Here is a 21,715-nt window from a genome sequence, read left to right as displayed (position 1 = left end):
ATGCCGACGTTACGACGTCCCATACGAGACACCTTCATAACTGCCACTGAAAGTTTTAAGATATCCCAAGGTTCACTCAACTTACACGGCTTCGAACACAAAATTGATGAACCACTGATGCAAATCGTTACATTAAAAGATACTTTTTCCAAAATGATAATTTTTGTTCGCAACAACTATTAATTGAACCTTTAACGGATAATTTCAAAAAATCTCAAGATTTAAATAGTTTTTCCCAAGATCCCAAGCTTAGCACTGAAATCCCAAGATCTTGTGAAAAAGGAGTGGCAGCCCTGAATACAGGAGGCAAATTAATGGGGACTTTCCAACGGATGACGAATTGTTCACTCTTACAAAATACAACTCACTAATATTAGATAAATTAAAATACTTGTAACAAACCAACTGATACAGGAATAAGCAACAGTGTTTTAAGGTTTAAATAACCAAACAATAACTTAATAACATGCACAACGTTCTTATGAATGTGATGTGTGACTTATAAGGTACCATGGGGCTCCAAAATAAAATGGACAGACAATGCAATAATTACTGACCTATAATTACTTCTGCTGATTCTATTTCGTCTTCACACAAACTTCAAATAAATTTTGAAACGCAAACGTGCACAACAGAATGTTCGCGACCCGCAATAACAAACTCCCGGCTTCTCTAGTTTAGAGTGATACGATGCAAATCAGTTGTTAACAGGTTTTACGTGCTCGCGTACGACACCTTGCGTATGCCTTCAGATCGATATGCTCCTGTTTCTGCTAATGCAAAGATTTGCAAGTTTCGTTTTAGAAGTGAAAAACTGTTGGAAAATACGTTTGGTAGCATTGTCCAAGTTTAAATGTTGTTTGATCACGTGCGATCTCAAAAAGGTGTGGCAGTGGGTGGGGCAAGTGATTGTTACGACACAAATCTGCCGAAACAACTTTCCGTCAGCGAAGGAACTCGAGTGATTTGTTTCTTTGCGAAACCGCTTCTCTCTTGGAACAAGACTCGAATTTCGTGAGTTCATGAACTCGCTACAACAACGAGAAGCGTTAAAATCGGGCAGCGTTTTTCGTTGTCAGGTAAAAACTCATGTTTGAGTATTTTGGGGCGAAACAACAAACATAAAAAAGATTTTACACTGCCCGCTAGATGGCCCCGAGAGCACAAGTTTGAATTCGCTATTTTTACATGAAATGACAGATATTACGTTGGATTAGTTTGGCGTAAAAAAGTCGCACATGATCACAAAATTAACAAAACCCAACGTTTTTACAAATGTTTTTGTATGCTGTAAATATGAAGAGGCCCTCCAAAACAGGGCTTTTCAATCTTTTTTGCTCTGCGAACTCATTTTAGGAAAGCAAATTCTACGTGACCCATTGAGGGTATAGCCTATACACGTGAATGATGTTTAAACAATAAATTTACTCCCGTGTATACCATTTATTGTGACACTGACATAATAATACATGATGTTTTGTAACCTCAAAACTATATTTTGCGACCCACAGTTTGAGAAGCCCTGCTCTAAACAACCCTGGCTTTGTTTGTTACTCTGTTATGTTTTGCTACATCTGTAGTAGAATTTGTCTTTTACTGCTCGATCATAGTAAGGTATGTGCTTTATGCTTTGTTGCAAGATATGCTGGTCTGAGATGAGTAACACTTGCATCAAGTTCAATTGAGTTTGGAGGGTGCATGGTCTGAAATGCAAAGGTTAAGGTTAAAACAAAACAATAAACACTGATAGAAATATACCAAAAACATATCCTAGAAGAACTTCAGCTCAAAAATTTGTAAATGTGACAAAATAAATGTACGACAAATACGATTCATTTCATACTGGTTGAATGCATAATCTGTTTATTTGCATGGAAATAAAACAGCAGTATATGACTAAATTGGTCATCCAATTGACCAGATTTGCCAGTATTAACCAATAGACTAGTCGCTAGTGGTTTTCATGGTGTTCATCGGCGCATTAGGAATAGAGGCATTAGCAATTAAAATCCCTTTAAATGTCAGGCACATTTAAAAACTGTTCCCACAACGGCTACTCTTAACATGAAACCGAAATATTAGGGCTCTATGATAGTGGTACAGAAAAAAAGTGAGAAACACTGCTTTGAACATGGTGTTCTATAATATTTTTTGCCACGCCCCACAATGCAATACATCAGTTTGGTCTTTAGCCTTTTCTTAATACCCACCTTAGTTTTTGATCCAGGCCTTCACACCTATTAGGTTTTTACAAAATCATCCAAACTGTTTATGGTTGTTTCACTAGTTCCAGATCTAATTTGTTGACAATCAACACAATGTTTTTGTGATCTGCAAAAAAATGATAAAAATTTGTATGTGACAAAAAAAAAACACAGTAAAACTCGTAAAATCAAGTAGACAATAAATTTTCATGGCCAAAAAAAATTGTACAAAAATTTGTTGTAAAAATGAAACATTAAAAAAAAAACTATTTCAGAAAACAGGTTGATACTAATGATATAGTGATGTTTTTGTTGGCCTAAATCATTCAGCATTGTGACTGTTTATTCGGTTTTGGCCCAAGCCTTTTAATGTGGGGAATATACTGTTTGTTTACATCTACACTTAAATACTCCTAACATGGAAAACAACAAATCAAATTCAGTACCTTGTAAATTATTGGTGTTGTTTCTTGTTAATTAGTCATCAGGATCACTGGAGTAGTTTTTTGATTGAATGATGTAATACCGTTATCTGAATCAAAAGAGGAAATATAGTCAATTAATAATGGCAAAAAATTTGTTCGATATATATATATATATATATTATATATATATATAATATATAGTCAAATGGGGTAAAAAAAAATTTTGCTGAAGTTGGGGTAAAAAAAACAATGCCCTCACAGCTTATCCAAATTTTTTTTTTAAATGCTTTCTTTTTCATATGATGTATTTATTCTCTACCTATAAAATAAGCCACAAAACATTATCAGATTTTGTTTGTAGGCAATGTTCTGCAGGCTGAAACAACAGTATAAAATTCGTATGCTAAAAAGTCTTCAACAACCTTCAGAAACTTTCCTGCAGATTTTTTACTACAAGTTTGGTGTCAATGACCTTTGTTCTGTGTTGTGTCATAACTATGACCTATTAAACAAAAAAGACTCCACTTGGCTAACTTCTAAATTTTTTTAGATATCTTGTTGTTTGTTTTTACCCCAAACTGTTCTATAGGAATGGGGTAATAAAAAACTATGTATTTTTGGCACCCCAAAAATTTTTTTTGTCCAAACATTTTTATTTGTCACCTGGAAGTTTAGAAAATAAAAAAGAAAGCCTATAAAACATGTACTTAAACCAAAGTTGTATAAAATTGTTTTGGGGCCCAGTTTTGGAGGAATTTTTACCAAAAAGTATACCTGCATGGCTAAAAGTACAAATTGGAATCCAGGCCTAAAGAAAAATGCTACAAAGTAAGAAAAAGATGTTATCAAATCATTATGTGGTAATTCAAGCAGTTTGGGGTAGAAAATTAAACTTTATTTCAAAAAGGTTTTAGGTTACATGATCGGTCAGCAAGTGGGTGAGCTCTATTTAAACCTAGTTGCATACCAACAAAAGACTGGTAAATGACAAAAAAGACCAAATCAAAGGCAATAAATGCAGTGCAATAAAGGTACAAAGCCATGGAAAGTCTTAGCACCAATTTGAAAGTGTTTTATTAATTTACAAACAGTTTACTAACTGCTGTAAGTTTGGTTTGTAAATTTTCGAAAACAAAGAATTTTATGTGGCTCATGTTTTTTTGGCTTATTTATTGTAACAGAGTTATTAATGAAATTTCTGTCTTATCTTTGACTTTAAGATGGTTTATTAAGTTCATATAATTGAATTGAAGTTCCAGCTGCAACTTAATTTTTTTTTTAAATGGCCCTAATGTCCACTTGTTTTTTTTTACCCCGACATTGTTTTTTTTTTGTACCTTTTTCGGGTTAAAAAAGAACAACAGTTTTTGTCAAATATTTTTTTTGTTTTTTAGTAAAATTAAAAACTTTTCACATAACTATAAAGGTAGTCCTATCAGCTTTGTTGGGAAGAAAAACTAACTTTTTGTTGCCTAAAATAAAAGTTTGGCAACAAAGTTTCAAAAAATTGTTTTTTTTTACCCCACTTGACTATATATATTTGATGCATCCTTAAGTATAACACCAGCAATAAACAGTAAACATGTAAAACAAAACCCACTAAAATGAAAAACCAAAACACATTTATGATAGTAATAGCTGCAAAACTAAACAACAACAAATATTGCCAAATACAAACAAAAGGCAATATTCTGCTACAATAAATATTAAATGGAACAAAAATGTTATTGGTTTCAAAACTAAGAAATTGTTATTGCTGCAAAGAAATTCAGTGAAAATTCTGCACTAAGCGTAGAAAAATCTTTTATGTTTGATCACACAAATGGTAAGCAATAAATACCTTTTAAAGTTGCAGCAAGGCACAAATTGGCTGAGTCATGGCAAATTCATACAAGACAATGACATCAAGTAATAGAGAGGCCTGCAAACGTAAAATGCTCTTAGATTTCGATCAGCAAATCAGCATCTAACACAAACAATACACACCTGAGATGAAGTAAGAAATAGCTGGCAGCAAACACAAAACCTGAGTAAGGTTTCTTGACTACATTCCTAAAATTTAACGATAGAAGTTCACATGGTTAGAGTGGTAACTAATATATCATTAAATGTGATATATAATAATAGGAACCTGTTTGACGGATGTAAAAGGAAAAACCTGACCCCAACTGGGTTTACTTTGAGAAATGTGGACTCATGAAGTTGTTGATGAAAGAAGGAAAAATATAATTACATGAAGTTGTTGATGAAAGAAGGAAAATATAATTTGCCACATAACATCGATGAAAGCTCGCCTCCCCAGCATTAATCAGTTTTTTGGATCAGCAGAAGACAATTCTGTAAAAAACATTTGAACCATCATCTCCACTTTCACGACTGGAACAAAGTATAGAGCTTACTTGCACTTAAATATATAGCCTAGTGTGTCATGTTTTACAATTAACCTTGAAAAGTAAAATCCAGGATTTAACCAAAGTAAGCATAGAGAACATAAGCAATTGTTGTTGATGAAAAAGTAAAATAACAATAAAATAACAAAAAAGTAGACTAAACCACAACACTTATCATTACCATTGGTATAAGTGCAATACTTTGCTTGAAAGAAACAGTGATGGTTAGAGCGTTTAGCTAATCAACATGGTATCACTGTGTTCTGTCCTTTGAGTCCACCCATAAAGACTCAACTGTTTGTTCCATGACAGGGTGGTTCATGAAACTTTGAAAGCAAAATGCAATCCTATCTGTTTTGTGCTTAAACGCCTTCATGTAGAGTAGCGGTGTCATTGATAAAATTCCCCCTGCAACGCAGCCAGTGTAATGTGATTAAGTGGGCCATTTTTATTAGCACACTTTATTTTAGCTAAAGATCATTTTGCAATTTTATCTTGGGCCATTAGGCAAACGCTAAATCTCCTAAGTTGACAAAAGTAGCACTCCTGCGTATTAATAAATAAAAAACAAATTATCAAATCCGTTTTAGAAGTTTTGGCTGATTTTCGGCAACAAACACAAATGTCAATCAAAATTACGAGCGGCATTCTTAATCCAATGCACCACAGGGTAAACCCTAAAAATACTTTTGACAAAAATAAGTGTTTTCTGCAAAACAATGCGGTTTAATTTCCTAAATCCGTTCGAGCAGAAAATTAATGTTTAAACATTCTATGATATGAAGAAATAATTTTGCAACTAAGATGCTTTTCCGCTAATTTGGTGGTTTCCCCACAAAACTTGGGGGATTTCCCAGATAAATACCCTTACAACAGCTCGCCAATAACAAACTTCTAAGAAGTCTGTGTAATGCTTTTGTGTTGATATTTTTGGGCCAGGTAATGCAGGATTTTTGTTGTTATTGTTAAGTACAATGTAACTGCAGCCAATGAGCGAGAATCGACGTAACCGCAATGACAGGCAAAGCCATAATCAGTGATTTTTCTGCGTGTCAATGATTCCTGGTTTACTACAATGACATTGTAGCAACCTTGTTTCAAGCTAATAAATTAAACTTGGTGTTGTTTTTATCAATGTTGCAGTTTTTTCAAACTCGCAAAAACGTTTCCGAACCACGGGTTGAGAGTTTGGACTGTGTTAATTGCAACGGTCCTATAAGTTTTATCAAAATACTTTTGAAAGCAAATTCCACATTCTTTAGCAGAAAAATTTGAGTCTGTTTGCATCAGCAACTTGCAAAATACCAAAAGCGTTTTTTTGACACGGGCATGGAAACACAGATCGACATTCACCACATATTTCTGTACCAGATATTATGACGTTTTCGGATGTAGCATTGGGACTATTAATGAGCCCAAAGCAGCACAAAACTTTGGCCGACATTTGCAATGTGGGAGCCTGACGCCGTTTTGTCGACATGGACATGGGGACACAGATCAACATTGTTTCCGTACTAGATGTTATGACGTTTTCGGATGCAACATTGGGACTATTAATGAGCCCAAAGCAGCACAAAAGTTTGGCCGGCATTTGCAATGTGGGAGCCTGACGCCGTTTTGTCGACATGGACATGGGGACACAGATCAACATTGTTTCCGTACCAGATGTTATGACGTTCTCGGATGCAGCATTGGGACTATTAATGAGCCCAAAGGAGCATAAAAGTTTGTGTGACATTTTCAATGTGGAAGTCTGGCGCCGTTTTGTCGACACTTTCAGGGTCAACATTTCCCATTGGGTTCATGAGAACGAAGCAGATCTTGCAATAAATAAGTTTTTCTCCGAACAAACAATCGGTTCTCACGTGTCAGTTTGACATGAAGCAAGCCACTGTTTGTTACCGCGTCCTATGCAACTCATGTTTTCCCCGTAAGGTGGTGCAACAATTCCTGGTTTGTTAGTGGTTGACTTGTTGATTAGATCATTTCTGGCTTATTTTCAGTTTGCCTGATGAAACCAAGAAATGGATTTTGCTTCATTAAATAACAATCGATATAAAATGTACTGCATGCGGGGTTCAAGTGCAACTTTGTTTGTTTAACTTTGTTTTTTCAACAAAAGTGTAACGCAGTTCAATCGAGGCAATGTTTCTAATTTGGTTTATTATTTAGCTGTTTACGTTTATGTTATATTTCCGCAGTTTACGACACACTGGATTATTTTCCCATAATTCACACAACTTTAAAATGTCACAAATTGCTTTTGTTGCAAACATTTATGACGTTTTAAATTGCAAAAGTGTTACTAGGAAAATACATAGAAACACAATGTATTTGGACATTTTTTGCGGTTTTGAAGATTGTCAGGGGGTGGGGAACCTTTTTGTTTATAAAGGCCACCAAACGGTTTATCGACACTCGTTTAGGCCGCATGGACTATTTCTCAGGCCAAGGTCAGTGGTGTTCAAACTTTTTGACTTTACAGAATGGTGGTTTCGCTATTCCCTTGTAGAGTGGTAGCCCAAGCTAAATAAAATTCCTTGTTACATTTCCACCTTAACTGCAACATTCAGGATTTATTTAACCCAGAAACTCGCTTGTTACAAATATCAATAATCTAAGAGCAGCTTGTGACATCACAGACGAGTTTAAGATATTCCATTATGCGCAAACAATTGTTCTTTTGCAACACAGTTAAGATTGCAGAGCCTTGGTCGTTCGTAGTTCTACAGGAAATTGCTATGTGTACCACTACGGGACCATTTGGGTCTAGTTTGAAAACCGCTGGCCTAAAACTGATCAAATAGTAATGAGGAATAAAGATAAAAAATACATTTCTGTCTACTTTTCAGCGCTTGGTGCAATTCCTAATATCAACATCCTAAAATATATTTTGATATCGAAGGCCGCACTTAATGCCTTAAAAGACCGCATGTGGCCTTTAGGTCGCAGGTTCCCCGCCTCTGGTCTAAGTTATTTACAGGCTCTCCCTCCAAATGTACTGACGTCATGCAACAAACACCGACAATGCTAGTAGTCGAAAAAAATAAGCGATTTCTTCAGCATCGGTTGCCATGGTGACAGCACGAGAGCTGTAATAGAAAAAGGAGCCTTTTTTGCTCAAGGCCCATTTGACCATTATATATACCTTGAAGTTACACAAACAAATCAGTTCAAATCAGTTTTAATATTTGGTTTGTCGGCAGCTTAACAGTTTGGTTGCAAGTTCTTTGAAATAGTCAAAACTAAGAGGATTTAAAAAAAATGTATTTAAACCTGCGCTTTGTCGGGTTTGCAATAATAATAATAGAGTACTCATTTATTTTGTTGTTTTTTGATATTTTTTCCACAGCGCGTTGTACAAAACTTGTTGTTATTTCATTGTTAAGTATTAAATTCAATAGGGTGTTGCAAATATGTGTTTTATGCGGTTTAAAGTGAAACCAGTAGGTCATTGGTTTGACAACAACAAGAGCATGAAGGCCAACATCTTACGTTGAATGTGAACAAAAAGACTTTGATTACTATCGCCAAATGGTTAGTGTTTCATCAAATCTAAATCATATAGAAGTCGTCTATGGCTTATACTACGTTGCATTAAACCAGTGGTTCTCAAACCTTTTTAATTTTTTGTCTAAACGGTCTCTTAACATTTTTTCGAGCACTTTGCGATGAAATTTAAAATACCTGGGCAAAACAAAACTGTCCAGTTACCAACTAAAAGGTAATTTATTCCTTTCGAAACCATTCCCACAACAACATAACGAATGAATTTAGCTTCGTAAGATCACTTTGCGTGGGAATGTTTCAAAGGCATTTTATTACGTCACAAACAAGACTAAATTAATATTAACAAAGTGCGCGAACAATCGCCTTTGTTTGTTACTTGAAAATGAAGTAAATAACCACTTCTTGTCATAAAAAACTCGTTTGACTATCTAATTTTTGCTTAACACTCGCAAGATCTCATATTACATAAGATTGTAGAAATACTTTTAACTCCTCGCGGTCCCCCTGAAATCGTGTGGCGGACCCCTAAGGTACCGCGGAGCGCAGTTTGAGAACCGCTGCATTAAATCAACTAATGTATACTGTTTGGGGTCGAATAAAACGACGGGCTGTAGGTTGGCGAACCCTGGTTTGACAAGTAATACGTAACAATTAAACGAAATCGCTGTCTCTACAAATTGGCACTACATTGGCACTATCGGTGTGAAATTTGTTTAAAGCAATTTAGTAGAAAAGAATTAAGTACACTTCTACGCATAATATAAACCAGTGGTTCTCAAACTGGGGTCCGCGGTCCTTTTGGGGTCCGTGAGGCAATTTTGGGGGGACCGCGAAGCGTTTGAAGCAATTCTATAATCTTATTTGGCGTCAGATTGTGGCACCGGATAAGTTTGAATCAAAGTAGAATTGAGAATTGTCTGTACTCGATTGCTAAACGATAGCCTTGATTGCATGATAACTGGCGAAAATGCAATTGTTCGCGCACAATTGTGATGTTTTTTCTCTTGTCTGTGATGTCACAAGCTGTCTTTGCATTATTGTTAAGCGCAATTTTGCATAACTAGCTAAAATCCTGCCGTAAAATTTCGTTTCTCTGAAATACACATTCCAGCTTAAGGACCGCGAGCCCTCAAAATAATGGCAAAGGGACCGTTTTGAAAAAATAATGAGAACCACTGATATAAACCAATAGCTTTTTAGGCAACAGAACTTGTATTTGCAACATACAATCGTCAGACGAGCTACGTTAAGTTTAAAAAAATGGCACGGTAGCGTGTACGAGTAGGACACCTCTGGTTTAAAGCAAGGCTACTCAAACTTTCTTGCTCTGCGACCCCATTTTAAAACAGAAATTTTTACGTGACCCCTTGATTGGTATAGCCCAGTGGTGCACAACCTTCTCACTATGACGGCATCACAGATCTTTATTTAACCAACGGCCGCCTGTTTGCTTGTGTTTTGAAATTACTGATGGAAAGAAATACTTATATATTTTAAATATATACCATCTAATTGCGCCTAAAAAGCCTAAATTAATTTCTAACTTGATGCACAGATTGACAGTCTTAGCTTTTATGACGTCATAATCTATATTGTGACGTTTGTGGCATCTGCTTTTCCGCATTGTTTGCACGTAATAGACATAAAGAGCCTGGCGCATATGGCTACTAGGCTGGTAATATTCTTAAAAGTTCCACAAAATGTGTTTAGAGCAGTTTGAAAATCAAAATATTTGGCAAATAAGTTTTCATTTACATCACGGCCGCCAGTGCGTATATGCTAATAAACATGTTCCGCAGCTTGTGCACCCCTGATGATAGCCTATACACGGAAATAATTTTTAAACAACAAATGTACGCACGTATACCATTTATTGTGACAATGACATAAAACGCACGATGTTTCGCGACCCCAAAAATTATATTTCGACCGCAATTGGGGTCGCGACCCACAGTTTGAGAAGCCCTGGTTTAAGGCATGTTTAATACAATAAAGGGCATTTTTTCAGATTTTCATGCGCTAGCTTACTAAACTATTACCGCTAAAAATTCACATCATTGTGCGGCATCTAGAACTTAATAACGCAAAAGTTTTTTTTTGTGGCGACAAATCCCCAAAATCAGGTTTTGATTAAAAAAGTACGTGGTGATTGAGATGTGAATAATCGCATAGATCAGAAGTTTTTCATTGTTTTGCTTGTGCGTTGGTCGTGCCAGAGGCTGTGCCGGCGGGTCACGTAAGTTTATAAGACTGAGAACGACTGTATTGCGAAACTTAATTCTGAAACATTTTTTTTGAAAAATAAGAGCAAATAAGATGCCCGCAGCGGGCGCTACAGTTCCAAATGTGAAGCTCTGTTATATTCGTTTGAAGTTTGTGCTTAAAAAACTTTTACCCAACGCTCTTTGCTTTATTAGGCCTACAATAAAACAGACAAATAATTGAAATGAATTGTTTTCAGAAAAATAATTGGGCCACTGTGCGATAGATTCTTTTCATATATTCATAGTAGAAATTGTAGTCTAATAAACATGTCGGGACAAAAATAATTACAAATTAGGATGTAAAGTCAGATTGGTTTACAATTTGGTTGGTGGTTTGTTAAAAGGTACATGCATGCTTTTTTATTTTTAAGAAACTCATCTATTTTGCCCGAGATTAATGTTGCTTTGTAGAAATTGTGGTTAAGTTCGGTGGAGACATGTCTTGTTGTTGTTTATAACTTTAAGTGGGTCCACTGCGTATGTACTAGGATGAAAGATGTGTGGTTTGTTAATTAACAAGTTGTTAGTTTACTCGCATTTCTGATATTGTTTAGTAGCAGGACTGAAGTAGCATGTTGCTTCATATAATTTCTTGATAGTTTTTCTTAAAGCTGAATTTTAAGCCGACAAGATATTTAACCTGGTTTTCATTTCGCCAAACGCATTACGCAAATTGTAATGAAAATTTAATCCTTGTGTCGATTTAGATAAGCAGTGTTTGCGATATCAAATTCTTCTAATTGCCCAGATCCGTTATAGATAGCTTTAAAAACGTTTTATTTGCCAAAAGTCATAAATACCGTTGCCTGTCTTTTCGGGAAGGGTTCACCACCGAGCCTGTGTAGCTCAGTTGGTATAGCGGGAGCTTCAGATTTTGTCACAAAATAAACTCAACGCTTTAGATTGCCTCGTTACTTCGAAAAAAACATCGCAAATTTTTCTGTGTCTTACCGCATTGGAACTTTTGAGAATATACGCTTTGATTCGGCATAACGTCTAAAATGCGCCTGAAGTTTTTATTGAAGTCACTGGCACCAGTACATACATTTTAAAAAACATGTTCACGGCCGCACAAACTCGTCTCTGTTGCCGCACTTGTGCCCCCTTGGTAGAACCTATACACGGAAATGACGTTTAAACAATAAATATACGCACGTATACCATTTATTGTGACAATGACATAAAACGCACGATATTTCGCGACCCCAAAATTATATTTTGCGACCCACAGTTTGAGAAGGCCTGGACTAAAGTACATGATCTAAGACATGATCTAAGAGAATTACATTTACATCCCATACACTGTATCTCTGAAAAACCCAAGGGAGTAATTATTGGTTTATTCACTTAATAAAACTTACGGTAGCACGCGCATTTATAGTTTTTAGCGAAGGCTGTATATCTTGGAAGTGCACTTAATCATGAATAAAGGCAACGTTGTTGAATAACATGAAGACAAAAAACAGTTTTAAAACGCAATAAAGAGTCATTAAATGGTCATTGTCAGCATGGGTACGACGAGAGGTCACTGAAGGTCAACTTGTAGGTATCTTTCGCACAACGTAGCATTTTCTGTGTTTTTTTCTCCCTTGAATTTTGTCCATGCACTTTTGGCTTAAAATCTTTGAAAGATTTGGATGAAACTTTCACAGGTGGTAGATACAGTCATGTAGATGTGCCACTTGTTTTGTTTGACTTGTTAGCCCCACTATTTACCCTGCTAGCTCCCTAAAATGGGTTAATTTTTAAACAATTAAACAATAAGCTTGTAGAGTTTGTTATTACGATCAGTCTCCAAATTTAGCCAAAATTTGGGCAGTTTGTCGAATTTAGCATTTGAAGGTGTCGATTGTTGTGTTTAGCCTGTAGCCCCACTACTTACCCCACTTGCCCCTCAAATGGGTTAATTTTTAAACAATGTCCGATTTTTAAAAAAATCTGAATAGCTTTTATACTTTTCCATTTATAGGTGTCGATTGTTGTGTTTAGCCTGTAGCCCCTATATTTACCCCGCCAGCCCCCTAAAATGCTTGTAGAGTTTGCTATTTATACATGTGTCATTTGTTGTATTTACCCTGTAGTCCCACTACTTACTCTGCTAGCTCCTTAAAATGGGTAAATTTGTAAGTAATGTCCGAACTGGATTAAATTTGGACAGTTTGTAAATTTTTTCATTTTTAGGTGTTGATTATTGTGTTTCAGCATGTAGCTCCTATATTTACCCTTCTGTCTTTTAAAATACGGCAGACTTTTAGGCAGACATAATAATAAACCGTGTAACGCATTATCTACAAGCTTGCATATGTGGGAAACCATAAGTTTCTGCCTGCAGAAACAACTAAGGTTATAGAAGACGTTGGCTAATATGGGATCCAATATAAAATAAGCATATCAAATGTATTTACATTTTGAAATAAGTTATATGGTATGTGCAATGGCAAAATGTGCTAAGCCACCCTTTTGGTTTATTTTCTACAGTAACTAGTCATTAGGCAGGATGTACTTGTTAACTAAGCTAGTTTTCCTCTTGACAATCATTGGTGCGTCATATTGTCATGTCAACCACCAACAAAAATATTTGGTTTGTCGGCCGCTTGACAGTTTGTTTGAGCAACAACCTTTAAGTTCTTTGAATCAGTCAACACTAAGAGGACCTCCAGGTCGGCCAGGAAAACGCGGACCTCCCGGTTTTAAAGGTGACCAGGGACAACCTGGCCCGGTTGGACCCCAACCAATGGAGAATTGGACCCGAATCGACAATCGTATACATGAAAAAATTAACGGTAAGACTTCCAGCTACATTTTTGTTGTTGTTAATAACGTAATAAATGAATTATAGTCCGTATTTTAATTATGGAACAGACAATAAAAAAATAGCTTATATTAAAAAGCATTTCCAAAATGTATTTCCAAAACTTTATAATGTTAATTTCTTTCATAATCGCTACTGCAAAATGCGCTAAAATTGTTAGTGGAAATGCTTTCAATGCAATAATTCTTTTAGTGTCACTGGCAAGTTTCCCAGAAATACACGGTAGCAGAATTACAGCTTTGGTGAATTGGACCCGAATCGACAATCGTATACGTGAAATAATTAATGGTAAGACTTTCAGCTAATGTTTTCTAAACTGTAGTCCGGATTCTAATTACATAATTGTGGACAAAACAAATAAATAATTGCTGAAATAAAAATCTTATGAACAAAACTAAATAACTCCAATTTATTTAACAAGTGAAATTTAACAAAATGCACCTAAATTAGTTGATAGCGGAAAATTAAATTGAAAGTAACAAAGTAAGCAATAATTTTATAAGTTTTACTGTCATACTACACTGGAGCGCTTAAATGGACCCAAATTTATTGTGCCAAAGACCCAAGCATAAGATGATGCAATTTTCACGTTTGCATCAAAACCAAATGTCGTATTTATTGGATTGTAAGCCGCGCTTCATAAAGATTTTTACCCTACAGTCTGTGCGACATATTATCAAGGGCCGCATACACATTTTTTCACACCGATATTATTTCCAAAACCCTGCTTTTTGTTTTATTTTACTTTCAAAAGTTTCCTTTTCATTTTAAAAAATCTACTAACACAGGAACACAATAACAGGCCTGACTTGGCAAAAAGATTGACTTTGTAAACAATTTTGACAGTTTTTGACCTATTCTAAAATTTTTGACAATTTTTGACCTATTCTAAAATTTTTGACAAATTTTTGATTTTTTTTGACAAGTCAAAAAATAATCGCCCTTATTATCATTAAAGCACCCAACGGTGATTGTGACATAATCGAATTGTGCGTAACAAAAAAAGCTTTTTAATGTTAAAATCTGTCCAAATTCAATTTGTAGGTCCAAATTTTTCGCTTTTTAGGGCAGAAAATAATTGCCCTAGTTATAACATTATAACGTTGAGGCTTTTGTGGTTATCGGGGTGGAACGTCTGTAGACTTGTACTATTCCTATGGTCTTTACAAACGTTAAAAAAACTATCTAGATTTTATAGCCATGATATACATTCCAAATTTTACATCTAGCCTTAACCAAAACTATCTAGATCTAGCTACAAAATATCTAGAGTGGCAGCCCTGGCGGCTCGCATTGTTTAATCTTGGTGCAAAGAATTTATTAACAAAAATGCGTAGTGTAGTCCATAGGCCCCGAGTTTGACAAATCCAAAGTGGCAGCGCCAGCTCGCTACCGCCCACTAGCGTATGTTGCCACAAATGCCAGTTTATTTTGAAACAATTACAATTGTTGCGTTTCAACCAATGTTTGTACGATTAATGAAGTGACAACAAACGTATTTGTGTTTAGCTGGAAATACACTATGTTAATATTTTGAGTTAGATATACTATGCCGTCATAACATTGAAAACATTTGAATGCGGCCCTTGCACTGAAAAGTTTGCCCATCCCTGACTTAAAGCATTTAAAAGCCATTGTAACATAATCGTATTGTGCGTAACAGTAAAAAGCATTCACTGAATAACAATTACATGTTTGACGTCATAAAGAATTAACAATTGAAGCTAGTAACCATCATTGATCGTTTGGCGCAATATCGTGCAAATAAACTTCCTCTAAATCTCAAATTACCTCAAATTTAGCGCAGTTGCAACAACATTGACACAAACAGACCAATAATTTCGCCACTCTAACAAAATCATTATTTGTAAAGGTGAAATTTCTTTCTATTTGCAGAACAAAGAATATGTACAGGAGTCGTGTACCGAGATCATTGCTACTGGCTACCGTGGATTGTTGCAAAATACGGTGGTCACGGTGGAAAGTCGGCAGCTGCAGATGTTTGTAGTTTGTACGGAGCCACGTTGGTTGACATAGAGACTGAAGAACAATATGACGTACTTTACAAATACATACAGAAAGCTTGGCTGATGTACGTTGATCAACCGACACGCGATTATGTTCACGTGTGGTTGGCATCAAGTTACACGGTGAGCGGCAATTTATTGTGAAGGATACAATGTTAACAAATACAAACAACCAAATTTAAATTAATAGTATGTGTAAAATCAGAGCAGCGTAAATGCGATAATTGTTTAATTTTGATAATCGTATAATTAGATGTTTAGTAACAAATTATTCAATTAAGCCTGTCGTGAATACATAGATTAGCTGGTTTCATATTGTGGCTAATCAACGTTTATTTGTTTAGAATGGAAATGCAGTGAGCTCCACAGGTGCTAGTGTTTATACCCGATGGATGAGCGGCAATCCTGGCAGAAGCCGTGTTATCGGATGGGTTGTGGGGAAACCTACACGGACTGGGTCTACCGGGATGTTCACAACTAGCCAGAGTTATGCATACCCTCTGCCGTTCTGTCGCCTGTAAATTAACTTTCAAGTTGTTTTCTGGAAACAATAAAATATTTACACGCTTTTATCTGTAAGAAATTAACTAAAACTGACATCATTGTTAAACTTATATGTGCTTGAAAGGATTGTTGCTTTCAGGCAAACCAAGTTAAATAATCACACCGAAATTATCACAATCTAATTTGTTTGCCGGGTTATTGTTTATCTAATCCGAATGTATATATGTTTGTTGATATTATACCTGTATAACCTTGTCACAAACACTATTTTGTAAATCTAAAAAAATCTTTTTGAAAATTTATAATCGCACCAAAAATATCACAATTTTTCTTTGTTCATTGAGTTTTCGTTTTAACCGACCTGAATGTACATAAGTTTGTTGACATGATAAACGTATAACTTTGTCACAACTAAATTCTTTTTTGAAATGTTTTGAAACTTGCGCTGCGTGGGGTTTGGCGCTGGAGTAGAAAAATTACGAGTTTGGGATGTGAGGAGAAATAACAGAGTAACGACCAGTTTCCATCTAAATGATAATTCACATTTATTTTGTGTGTTTTTTAATTATTCTTCCACAGTGCGTTGTACAAAACTTGTTGTTATTTCATTGTTAAGTAATAAATTCAAGTCATTGTTGCAAATATGTGTTGTATGCGGTTTAAAGTAAAACCAGTAGGATATTGGTTTGACAACAGCAAGAGCATGAAGGCCAACATCTTACGTTGAAAGTGAACAAAAAATAGATCACTGTTTCTATTCTACATTAAATGCTGCGTTTAATTTCATCATCAAAAATATCAAACCGCTTGACCGTTTGTACGCCTTAAAATAGTTACTAATATTACACCGGAATAAAACTCTAAATTTCACATTCTTTTTTGCACTCGATGATATAAGAGCCCCTTTGATCGTGTTGTTAATTCTCACGAAAAATGTACTTAAAGCTTATTTGGCAAACCACCAAATGTGTTATAGAAACCTTAGGTGTAATAAGCAAGTGCAGGCAAACTGCTTTTTAAAATCACTGCTCTGAACCAAGACTTCCACTGAGAATTTTAAGATATCCCAAGGTTCACTCACCAAAAAGGCTAAGGTTTGTCAAAAAATCCCAAGATAACCAAAAAATGGCAAAAACACAGTTTAAATCCTAGCTGGCGCAGGCCACATAATCTTTATAGTTACAGCAGGTCCCAGCCACCACGTACCTTTAAAAAGACGCTAAGAAATACCACAAAAATACAAAACAATATATTTTTTGTACATTTTTTTACTGGCTCATGATATATCGTAGTACTGGCCTGACTAACTAGTTTTGACAGGGAATTTCAATCAACTTACACGGCTTCGAACACAAAATTGATGAACCACTGTTATGCAAATCCTTACATGAAAAGATGATTTTTGCAAAATGATAATTTTTGTTCGCAACAACTATTAATTGAACCTTTAACGGATAATTTTAAAAAATCCCGAAGTTTAAATAGTTTTTCCCAAGATCCCAAGCTCAGCACTGAAATCCCAAGATCTTGTGGAAAAAATCCCAAGGAGTGGCAGCCCTGTTCATAAGGGTAATGACATAAATTGAAAACACAAAGTTATTATAAGGCAACAAGGGCGGTGAAAAAAAACTTGTGTTTGCAATTTATATCATTGCCCTGATAAAGGTGTCTCGTATGGGACATCGAAACGTTGGCATATTATAATAAAGACTGCTGGAAGAACTAAACAAATTGGTTGATACATTATGCTTGGCAGCAACAGTTCATTCAAACTAAATCAAGCACTATTTAAAAACTCCATAGCAGAATTCCAGTGCCCGATTATTTATGTAACAATTGAGGCAAAAAAATGTCTTGCACGATTTGTACTTTATGAAAAAAAAGTTGTAAACTGCTTTGCAACTTCTCTTTGAGGTGGAAAATAACAAACTCAAAATGCCAATTTTTGAACAATGACCCAATTGTGGTCTCATAAAGAGCATTCTTTATTCAGGCGTAAAACATGGATAAAATGAACGAATAAACGAAATATTATAAATGTGCAATTATAAAACAAAAAAGATTAGTACTGCGAACCTAAAAACGATAGAAACGTGATGTTTTGCATCTGGTTGTTGCCACAAATCGATCAATAAAATAAAAATACTTTGCTAACATAATAGCAACCCCTTATATTTTCATTCGACCAAATATAAGTTCATCGTTATTGTTTGTAAATTAGTCAAATCGCAGCCAATGTTGCATAAATTTGTTGGAGTGTCCGACTTTGCAAACAGTTTCAAGTCCTGATCGCTCGCTACAATGTTATAAATGTCCGTGGAAATATCTTAAACAAGATTTCACCCGAAAAATCATCGAATGTGCAACATTTGCATTTGTGTCAAATCAGGACGGAGTTTCTGGGGAAAAACTTGCGGAAAGCACAAATTCACCATAAAATGCATAAAGATCGAATACACGACCAACTGTGTGAAATATCCTTTTCACATGTTTTGTCCAGTGGTGGGTTTCAAATTTTTTATCAGCCGGTTCTATTACAAAATTCATATTTTTCAGCTGGTTCTGTTACAAAAAGTCATATTTTTCAGCCGGTTCTATCACAAAATTCATATTTTTCAGCCGGTTCTGTTACAAAAGTCATATTTTTCAGCCGGTTCTATCACAAAAGTCATATTTTTCAGCCGGTTCTACCACAAAAGTCATATTTTTCAGCCGGTTCTGTTGCAAAAAGTCATAATTTTCAGCCGGTTCTATCACAAAAGTCATATTTTATAGCCGGTTCTGTTACAAAAGTCATATTTTTCAGCCGGTTCTGTTACAAAAAGTCATAATTTTCAGCCGGTTCTGTTACAAAAAGTCATATTTTTCAGCCGGTTCTGTTACAAAAAGTCATAATTTTCAGCCGGTTCTGTTACAAAAAGTCATAATTTTTAGCCGGTTCTGTTACAAAAAGTCATAATTTTCAACCGGTTCTGTTACAAAAAGTCATAATTTTCAACCGGTTCTGTTACAAAAAGTCATAATTTTCAACCGGTTCTGTTACAAAAAGTCATAATTTTTAGCCGGTTCTATCACAAAAGTCATATTTTATAGCCGGTTCTATCACAAAAGTCATATTTTATAGCCGGTTCTATCACAAAAGTCATAATTTTCAGCCGGTTCTATCACAAAAGTCATAATTTTCAACCGGTTCTGTTACAAAAAGTCATAATTTTCAGCCGGTTCTATCACAAAAGTCATATTTTTCAGCCGGTTCTTTTACAAAAAGTCATAATTTTCAGCCGGTTCTGTTACAAAAAGTCATAATTTTCAGCCGGTTCTGTTACAAAAGTCATATTTTATAGCCGGTTCTATCACAAAAGTCATATTTTTCAGCCGGTTCTTTTACAAAAAGTCATAATTTTCAACCGGTTCTGTTACAAAAAGTCATAATTTTCAGCCGGTTCTGTTACAAAAGTCATATTTTTCAGCCGGTTCTTTTACAAAAAGTCATAATTTTCAGCCGGTTCTGTTACAAAAAGTCATAATTTTCAGCCGGTTCTGTCACAAAAGTCATATTTTTCAGCCGGTTCTTTTACAAAAAGTCATAATTTTCAGCCGGTTCTGTTACAAAAAGTCATAATTTTCAACCGGTTCTGTTACAAAAAGTCATAATTTTCAGCCGGTTCTGTTACAAAAAGTCATAATTTTCAGCCGGTTCTGTTACAAAAAGTCATATTTTTCAGCCGGTTCTGTTACAAAAAGTCATAATTTTCAGCCGGTTCTGTTACAAAAAGTCATAATTTTCAGCCGGTTCTGTTACAAAAAGTCATATTTTTCAGCCGGTTCTATCACAAAAGTCATAATTTTCAGCCGGTTCTTTTACAAAAAGTCATAATTTTCAACCGGTTCTGTTACAAAAAGTCATAATTTTCAGCCGGTTCTGTTACAAAAGTCATATTTTTCAGCCGGTTCTTTTACAAAAAGTCATAATTTTCAGCCGGTTCTGTTACAAAAAGTCATAATTTTCAGCCGGTTCTGTCACAAAAGTCATATTTTTCAGCCGGTTCTTTTACAAAAAGTCATAATTTTCAGCCGGTTCTGTTACAAAAAGTCATAATTTTCAACCGGTTCTGTTACAAAAAGTCATAATTTTCAGCCGGTTCTGTTACAAAAAGTCATAATTTTCAGCCGGTTCTGTTACAAAAAGTCATATTTTTCAGCCGGTTCTGTTACAAAAAGTCATAATTTTCAGCCGGTTCTGTTACAAAAAGTCATAATTTTCAGCCGGTTCTGTTACAAAAAGTCATATTTTTCAGCCGGTTCTGTTACAAAAAGTCATAATTTTCAGCCGGTTCTGTTAGAAAAAGTCATAATTTTCAGCCGGTTCTTTTACAAAAAGTCATAATTTTCAGCCGGTTCTGTTACAAAAAGTCATAATTTTCAGCCGGTTCTATCACAAAAGTCATATTTTATAGCCGGTTCTATCACAAAAGTCATATTTTTCAGCCGGTTCTGTTACAAAAAGTCATAATTTTCAGCCGGTTCTATCACAAAAGTCATATTTTATAGCCGGTTCTTTTACAAAAAGTCATAATTTTCAGCCGGTTCTATCACAAAAGTCATATTTTATAGCCGGTTCTTTTACAAAAAGTCATAATTTTCAGCCGGTTCTATCACAAAAGTCATATTTTATAGCCGGTTCTATCACAAAAGTCATATTTTTCAGCTGGTTCTATCACAAAAGTCATAATTTTCAGCCGGTTCTGTTACAAAAAGTCATATTTTTTAGCCGGTTCTTTTACAAAAAGTCATAATTTTCAGCCGGTTCTGTTACAAAAAGTCATAATTTTCAGCCGGTTCTGTTACAAAAAGTCATAATTTTCAGCCGGTTCTATCACAAAAGTCATAATTTTCAGCCGGTTCTGTTACAAAAAGTCATAATTTTCAGCCGGTTCTATCACAAAAGTCATAATTTTCAGCCGGTTCTGTCACAAAAGTCATAATTTTCAGCCGGTTCTGTTACAAAAAGTCATAATTTTCAGCCGGTTCTTTTACAAAAAGTCATAATTTTCAGCCGGTTCTGTTACAAAAAGTCATAATTTTCAGCCGGTTCTTTTACAAAAAGTCATAATTTTCAACCGGTTCTATCACAAAAGTCATAATTTTCAGCCGGTTCTGTTACAAAAAGTCATAATTTTCAGCCGGTTCTATCACAAAAGTCATAATTTTCAGCCGGTTCTGTTACAAAAAGTCATAATTTTCAGCCGGTTCTGTTACAAAAAGTCATATTTTATAGCCGGTTCTATCACAAAAGTCATATTTTTCAGCTGGTTCTATCACAAAAGTCATAATTTTCAGCCGGTTCTGTTACAAAAAGTCATATTTTATAGCCGGTTCTTTTACAAAAAGTCATAATTTTCAGCCGGTTCTATCACAAAAGTCATATTTTTCAGCCGGTTCTGTTACAAAAAGTCATAATTTTCAGCCGGTTCTGTTACAAAAAGTCATATTTTATAGCCGGTTCTATCACAAAAGTCATATTTTATAGCCGGTTCTTTTACAAAAAGTCATAATTTTCAGCCAGTTCTATCACAAAA

At 35.1% G+C, this 21,715-nt stretch overlaps 1 protein-coding gene and 1 long non-coding RNA gene across 6 annotated transcripts in view; one reads left to right on the top strand and one right to left on the bottom strand.

The window, feature by feature from the left end:
- The window catches only part of LOC145224054 (uncharacterized), a 38,474-nt gene extending 32,988 nt beyond the window's left edge, over window positions 1–5,486 (bottom strand). The window contains exons 1-5 of one of the 4 annotated variants that reach the window (XR_013859548.1): window positions 4,616–4,752; window positions 4,470–4,550; window positions 2,651–2,736; window positions 2,211–2,331; window positions 321–1,703 (exon numbers count right to left, since the gene is read on the bottom strand). This is a non-coding gene — a long non-coding RNA (uncharacterized LOC145224054). Of the gene's footprint in view, window positions 1–320; window positions 1,704–2,210; window positions 2,332–2,650; window positions 2,737–4,469; window positions 4,551–4,615; window positions 4,753–5,200 lie in introns of those variants that run through there. The other 3 variants (XR_013859549.1, XR_013859550.1, XR_013859547.1) reach the window with 3 other exon arrangements.
- A 7,766-nt stretch (window positions 5,487–13,252) lies between these two features.
- Window positions 13,253–16,778, top strand: LOC145224046 (uncharacterized). 2 transcript variants are annotated; one of them, XM_080090475.1, is made up of 4 exons: window positions 13,253–13,576; window positions 13,798–13,893; window positions 15,502–15,755; window positions 15,977–16,778. In XM_080090475.1, the coding sequence occupies exons 1-4, from the start codon at window positions 13,291–13,293 to the stop codon at window positions 16,151–16,153; spliced, it is 813 nt and encodes a 270-aa protein (XP_079946601.1). In that variant the 5' UTR covers window positions 13,253–13,290; the 3' UTR covers window positions 16,154–16,778. The 2 variants fall into 2 exon arrangements, with proteins under 2 accessions (XP_079946601.1, XP_079946602.1); XM_080090476.1 differs by lacking the exon at window positions 13,798–13,893.
- The last annotated feature ends 4,937 nt before the right edge of the window (window positions 16,779–21,715 follow it).

This window comes from Phallusia mammillata, chromosome 4 (genome assembly GCF_965637545.1).
Source record: "Phallusia mammillata chromosome 4, kaPhaMamm4.hap1.1, whole genome shotgun sequence".
Taxonomy (NCBI): Eukaryota; Metazoa; Chordata; class Ascidiacea; order Phlebobranchia; family Ascidiidae; genus Phallusia; species Phallusia mammillata.
Note: the sequence above shows the minus strand (reverse complement) of the source record. Positions and strands in the feature narration are given on the sequence as shown.